We start from the raw sequence: 7,710 nt of genomic DNA on the forward strand, positions 1-7,710 counted from the left end.
ATTTTTTTTACCTCATATTTTAACCAAAAAGCTAAAAAATTACTAGAATAACATGTTCTCAAACGAGGCCTTAATATATAAACAATATATTTGTTATATAATTTAAATAAAGATAAACGAACCAAACTCAATGAGCCAAACTTATGCGAACTCAAGCTCGACTCGTTTACTAAACAAGTCTAATATTTGAGTTCAAACTTGACTCGCTTGCTAAAAAAGTTGAGTCGAACCCAGTCCTTAACTAACCGAGCCAAACTTGTTAATGAACAGTTCAATTCATTTGTACCGCTAGCGGTGTGACAACACAAGATGGAAATGTGCCCATCCATGAACGACACACCCCTTCCTGCAAATGAACTTTCCCTCTCTTCTACCAAAAAAAATGCAAAAAATGCGGCCCCACCTCCACACCACACCAACTCCAAATAGAAAGGAATCACACGATATATATAACACATACATACATCGTTGTCTCCTATTATAAATGCGTGCATGCGACGTAACAACACAAACATAAAGACAACACCAACTCCAAACACACAACCCCCCCCCCCCTTCAAAATTACACCCAATCCAACCAACATTCCCATCATCAAATAACAACCCATTCACAACCACTAGAAAAAAAATTGTCATCCAAATCACACATAGATAAACTGATAACAACCACATAAGGATATGAAACAGCAGAGAGCACCACCACCACATAGCCAACGAGAGAGAGTGTGGTTCACTGCAACAACATGATCATGAATTGCTATGAAATAGAGAAGTGACTTCGCTTGTTCAATATCCTGCAAACAGAAAAGAAAATCCCACGAAGGATAGATAGCGTAACAAAAGAACACAAAAGGGTGAGGAAGTGAGACTTGGGTCCCAATGAAGAGACTTGGGTCCCGATGAAGACAACCATTCGTTTGGCATGCACTATCCTTAGTCTATGAAGAAGTCTTTGGATCCACAGAGCCATCCTCACTGGTTGAGGCGGTTTTTTCTGTCTTCTCTCAACCCCAAGGCTTCCAACAATTCACTTCGCTTTATGGGGGCATTAACGTACTAATATTCAAGAAATTTCACAAACCAGAGCTACTGGTTCCAACTGAAATAGTTGAAGAAAGACTTCGTGTGGGGCTCAAGCTCGCTCGATAACAAACCCCACCCCGCTCAATCACTCCCAACAGTAGTTTATCCAACTTATTCGCAGAGCCCATTTACATCGTTGAACCATAGTAACCACTACTAAGATTTACCATAAACACTGCTACTACTAATACAAGTAAGACATAGCGTTTCAGAGCGAATCAATGCCTAAAGCCTCGGCTTTATGCTTCAAGGATTTCAAGTAACTAATAGCTTCGTCCAGAATCACAATTGCATTCTTGCCCTTCACATTCCCCCCAGGAATTATGCTCTGAATAATGCTCACTGTCTCTCGGATTTTCTCCTTTCTCAACCTCTTGTTCCCTACCAAGGATCCAAATTCTCGTGAACAATGTTTTATGCCATCAGCACAACTAGATTCTGCGTCATCTTCATAACGGACGCATCTTTTGGATTTAACAGAGCTTGTTGCAGTGTCCTTGAGTGATGGCACATCATAACCTCCATCAAACAACTTCATCCTTTTGGCAGGCCCGGCAGAACTATCAACTTCTTCACCTTCCTCGAGCAATTCTTGTTTATTGTAAGCTGTCATTGTACTGGGCGAATGGCCCGTGCTTGCTTCTTCATCATCCTCAGAATAATCATCATTATCAGAGTAGAGCAGTGCATTGATTTCTTCAGTATCTTCATGCATCTCACTTCGCACATCATCTTGGTGATTTTCATTGTACTCATCAGTCAAAATGGGCTCTGGACGCTGAATGTTAACTCTTTCAGCTCCTAGCTGTGTCTTATTCAAATCATACACACTATTGAGTTTAGGAACCCAAGAAGTCATGCATGGGACTGGGGTCCCCATCCCGGAGCCAAAAATCAAGGTTGTTTGATCACCGGATTGATCAAACACAAGGAATCTCTTCTGAGCACAAACAGATGTTGGATCGGGTGTGACCACCTCCTTGCAATTCTCATGGGCACCAGCATGGATTTTCTGTTTCAAAATGGAATTCGACACAGGAGTGAAAGCCTGACGATATCGAGGTAAACAATAGAACCAACCGTGAGGTTCATTTGGTGGGTTCACCTTAGAATGAGGAACCCCAGAAAAGTCGGGCCCGGGCAAAGTCCCATTTGAAGAAACCAAATTAGCACAAGGGCTCATACAAGCAGGGATAGCATTCTGCTGACCCGGGTTGAATGGAGCAATCAAGGTATTCAAATTGGGTGATTGCCGATCCGAAAGCTGGCTATGAAACCAGGATCCAAAGTCCTTTTCCATCCAAACAGAACAACAATTACCTAATATCAACACACAAAGATCCGAAAACAATACACGATCAATCAGAATAATCAGATGCAAAACAAGGTAATAATAATTTGAGTAAAACAACATAATAAACAGATTGAAACATACCAGTATAACAATGTCGGTAGTATTACAACAGATCACTGATTACTTGCTGCTTTTTCTTTCAGGAACAAAGTGAAAAAAACAGAAAACTAAATACTCCAGCTTTACTTGAACACAATCAAATTAATGGCGTGGAAAATAAATCAATCTACGTAACGGGTTTAAGCAAGTGACGAAAATATTCAGCCTGAAAATACCCAAAAACCAGAATCGTATAAGATTTCTACACCCAATAAATTGAATAATAAAACATTTGATTATGCAGATAACAAAAACACTAAATGTTCAAATATTATAGACTGACCTGGCAATCCTGTAGAGGTTGAAAACAAGCAATGACTCTAACTATAATGGTGGCACTCCCAGCAATCCCACTCTCGTGTTTCAATGCCCGAAATCTTGTTTGGCTCGCTGCTTGGCACACCATAACTACAACTTCCCAACCCTTTTTATAATAAAAACAACACCACAATCTTCGGCAAACAAGAATTCAAACAAAACCCAACAAAAATTCAATCCCGATAACAAACAAAGATCGATGGTGGGTCAGAAATGAGAAGAAAATTATAAAGAAAGTTCAGCTAATCCAGCGGATGTAGCAGGGAATGACAACAAACAAATTGGATCCCATGGAAGGTTATGGATATGGATCGAAAGAGAGGATATTAAAGGGTTTTGTGGGTTTGTTTGAAGGGATTACAGGATCACACGACAGTACAAGTTCAAGGAGATAACTTTCCGGCAAACATCAACAGAGAGACAATACCACCGCATGCTGTTCTTTCAGTAATCTGATCGCCACGACTGTTAACCTTTTCCACAACCGATTCAAAGTTCCTGAAGGAGTTATAGAGGCATAAGATACATATATATCGAAGAATGGACAAGAAAAAAAGAAAGAAATCTGAGCATAAATAGTAACCCCGTGTTTGGTTGCTGAGAAAATGGAGGAACAGAGATGCACTGGTTTCGAATCTTATGGTTTCTGTTATTTTCACAGGAGTTGTGTTTTTGCTTAGGTAAAATCAGGGTTCCTGTTATTTTGGAACCAGATAGTGGGGGAAGAAAAAAAAAAAAAAAAAAGAGGTTCTTTTCTTTCTCCTACCTTTTCTCAGGAACCAAACGCGAGAATACAAGTAAATGGGCCATTTGCAGCTAAACAACGCTTTACAAGAACATTTTCCAGGAAAAAACAGAGAAAAAAACAAACAGCAAAAACAAAGCAATGAAGTAAAAAGATCCACACAAAATCAAAGCAGATGGGCCGAAAATAAAGAAATTAACCGAACAATCAAGACAAAAAAAACCAAGAAAAAGTTAAAGAAATTACAGTGAGAGCCGATTCGTGAGGAAGAAAACCCAAATTCCAAATAGCTTATCCTCAAAAACTTCAGATCGAATTCACAACAATACCCAAAAGGCGATTGCAGATATGAAGATAGAGAGAGAGAGAGAGAGAGAGAGAGAGAGAGAGTAGAGACACAGTCAAAGGATGAGGAATTGCACGGAGGGTGAGACTATATAGAGAGACGAATTGACATGAATGTCCTTTAAGTCCGTGTGGTTGTGGGCTTTTTTATTTTTCGTTTATTTTCTTTTTCATACGTGCGCTACACACGTACGCTTGGAATTAGTATACAATCATGTGTTTTTGTGTGTGTATAAAGGTACGAGGGAGCGTGGATGGCCCTGCTGGTGGTTCTATCATGATTCCACCAGCCCGTGTCCTGTGGGTTTTCACTTGACCCGTCTTGCTGGGTCCGAAGTCCAATCAATCGGGTTAAATAAATTGATAAAATTTTCAATAAATTTTATTTATTAATAAAATTTTTATACTTAAAAATAAATTTATAAAATTTATTAATTCTTATAATATTACTCTTCATATGCAAGTGGATCTTTAATATGACACAAATAAAAATTGTAATATTTACTCTGGACACTGCTATATCATTTTATTTTTTATGCAAGGTCATCTCTAATTATTCATTAAATATTTTATTAAATTTAAATTTAATGAAAAACGTAATAAAATCCAATTTTAACTATTTCATCAAATCGATATCAAATGAAGGGAGAGTTAAATTTTTCATTAAATTAAAAGAGCTTTATCATTTCATAAAATTTTATAGGTGACCGTTGGGCTAGACGTCTTCCTAAATATCCTTTGAGACAATCAAACTTTCTTTACTTGAACATCAATTTTCACTCATGAACGGACGTCCGACCAGACATCCTTCTGTACAATCGGACTTATAATAAAGTTTGATGAAAATTTTAAATTTACCATCGACATATATCATATGAAATCAAAATTTTATTAAATTTAATAAAAAATTTGATGAAGCGTTGGCAATACTCTAAGAGCATCTCCAACGGTTGAACAAATTTTTCATCAAATTTGAATAAAAAAAAAGAGTCAATTTTCTCATTCTGATACCAACAGCTCTAACCGTTACTGTAGTGTGCATCAAACAGTGGGTCGACCAGGTGGTCAACCAGGTAGTCGACCGATAAGAGAAAATTTCCAAATTTTGCCTTGCTAAGGTGGTCAACCAAAGGGTCGACCAGGTGGTCAACCGGGTGGTTGACCCCATAATGTAAAATTTTCTAACTCAACGGCTATGCACAGTGAATTGGTGAAAGGAGCAAGTCGTCCTCAGTTTGGTGAAACGTTTGATGTTTTCTCAATTTGATACTGTTTTGGTGCAACTGTTGGAGCACAAAAAGTAATTTTTTTCATCAAATTTAAATTTGATGTTGGATTTGATGAACAGTTAGAGAGGCCTAACAATCGTATTTGGCATCAAAAGAAAAGCGAGTGGAAGGGGTTTTTTTTTTTAATCAGAATGATATGAATTCCTAACTAATAATTTTAATTGATAATGAACCCAAAATCATAAATGCGGTGGAGAGATTGAGTTGTAAGATGTCCATTTTGTCCCCCATCCTCTCTGGAATTGGCATCAAAATAAAAGAGAGTAGAAAGTTTTTTTTTGTTTTTTTTTTTTATTTATCAGAATGATTCCTATGGATTCCTAACTAATTTCAATTGATAATTAACTGGTGACATTGGTGATATATGTGCAATTTAAATAATTGATAATAAAAAATTTAATATCATAACATGTATGTTATTTGAGTGATAAGTATATTCTTAATAAAACCCAAAATTTTGGGTTCAAAGCTTACTTACCTTGTTTGTGTATAATAATTTTTTTTTTTTATTTTAGTATATATGAAGATGACACGTGACATGAGGAGAAAAAAATTTCACCAAATCAATTTAACTCTTCACCAAACCAATTTAACCCTTCACTTAGGCCTTGTTTGGCATTTGCCTATTTTAGCTTAAAAGTCAAAAAGTTATTAAAAAAATTAAAAGTTTATAACTTATACCAAAAAGTTAAAAATTTTATTTTCTCTTTATTTTTTGCACATCTTTTAATAAAAAATTAAAAAGTCATTCCAAACGTATTAATTTTTTATCTCATATTTTAATTAAAAAATTAAAAATTACTAAAATATTATGTTTCCAAACGAGACCTTAATAATAGTAAAGATAGAAAATATATAGATGAACCCAAAATCATAAATGCGGTGGAGAGATTCAGCTGTAAGTTGTCTATGTTGTCCCCATCCTCTCTGGAATTGTTGTGTGGATGAGAAGGAAGTGTGCTTAGGCCCATCTCAACTCTAAAAAGGGTAAAAATGGCAAAACATTTGTTGTAGATGCAATGTTATGTGTACTTTGTAGGATCCACTCCATCCAAGTTAAGCCTTCTTTTTTATTTTTTATTTTTCTTATTCCTTTTTTTGTTGATAAACCAAAATTGTATAATTTGCCAATTATTGTATCCTAGTTTCATTTTTTCTTTAAATAAAAAAACATAAAACAAATAGGTATATTTATCGTTGAATTTTTTTTAGTTTTTTTTATCAATTTTTATTTTTCGCAATGATCACTACTGTACCCACCGCAAAACAAATGAGGTGTTTAATTATAACAAATGGAGTGTTTTATTGTAACGGTTGGAGGTTGGAAATAGAGTGGGAGTGGTTGACTATTTAAATGCTGATAATGTGGTATATTTTTACAAATTGATGGTGGATCATTTATATTTGTTAATGTGGTATGAAATGATAAGATGAGGTATTTAATTATTAAATGATGTGGTATGAAATGATGAAATTTTAAAATTTGAAACATATTTTACTTTAACAAATAAGATAAATATGACATCAACGAGTAAGAAAAATTTAAATGTTTTTTCTATATGACATCAACAAGTAAGAAAATTTTATATATGTATATTTAAATTTTATAATATTACTAATTATTACTATAAATTCATTTAATTTATATGAAGGCGAAATTGGCATTTTGATTTAAAATGGTACATTGGCTTCTATGTTAAGCGTGTTTACAATCTATTGAGAGAGGAAGTACATGTTGTCAAATAAAATAAATCAATGCATAATTTTTGAAATCAAAGAAAAAAAAAATCAATGTAATTGTTAAAAATTCAAAAGATACAATATAATTAATCATATTTCGTGTCTTGCTAGGTGCATCCTTCAGCCATTAAAAATATTATATTTAGCTATTTTTTTATTCAATGTGATGTTTAAATTTAAATTTTACCGTAATGTAACATAATTTCTCTAATTAAATTATATTTATATCAATTGTAAAAATAATTATATTGAAGATTTTTTTTTATTCAAATATATATTTTGATGATGGTAGATGGGTATCCTAAGTTGGGCATGAAGATCAATTATTTGGAGATTGACCGTTCAAACAAGGAATCATGTAAAACGCAAGGGTGAGGCCCACAAACCAGCTGTGTTGATAGGGTTGGTTCTTCACACGAATTAGGATCGTGTCCTTGACTTCCCTTTTTAATTTTTTATTTACTGGGCTATTGGAAACACTTTTTAGTCTAATTTTAATGATTCGAATTAATTCACATTTTAAAATTTATTAAGTATATTATATCTATAAAAAATCAAGTTAATTGGATATCAAAAAATATGTGTTCGGAAAATTGTTTATTAAATTTTTTTTAAAAATGATTTTTAGTTCGATGATCTAAACACATACTTTTTAATATCGGATCTACTTAATTTTTTTACATATAGAATATACTCAATAACTCTTAAAATGCGAACGGCTTAGATCATCGAAATTA

At 34.2% G+C, this 7,710-nt stretch overlaps 1 protein-coding gene across 1 annotated transcript; it reads right to left on the reverse strand.

Moving 5' to 3' along the window:
• Positions 1-629: 629 nt before the first annotated feature.
• LOC114280222 (transcription factor bHLH143) lies at positions 630-4,104 on the reverse strand. The gene is given in 5 exon segments (XM_082921706.1): positions 630-2,403; positions 2,493-2,592; positions 2,595-2,702; positions 2,820-3,352; positions 3,846-4,104. Coding segments are annotated over 4 exon segments (1,443 nt in total). The 5' UTR covers positions 2,943-3,352; positions 3,846-4,104; the 3' UTR covers positions 630-1,291.
• Between the last annotated feature and the right edge of the window lie 3,606 nt (positions 4,105-7,710).

The sequence above is a fragment of the Camellia sinensis genome, chromosome 3, assembly GCF_055761805.1.
Source record: "Camellia sinensis isolate YWXY chromosome 3, ASM5576180v1, whole genome shotgun sequence".
NCBI classification, from domain to species: domain Eukaryota; kingdom Viridiplantae; phylum Streptophyta; class Magnoliopsida; order Ericales; family Theaceae; genus Camellia; species Camellia sinensis.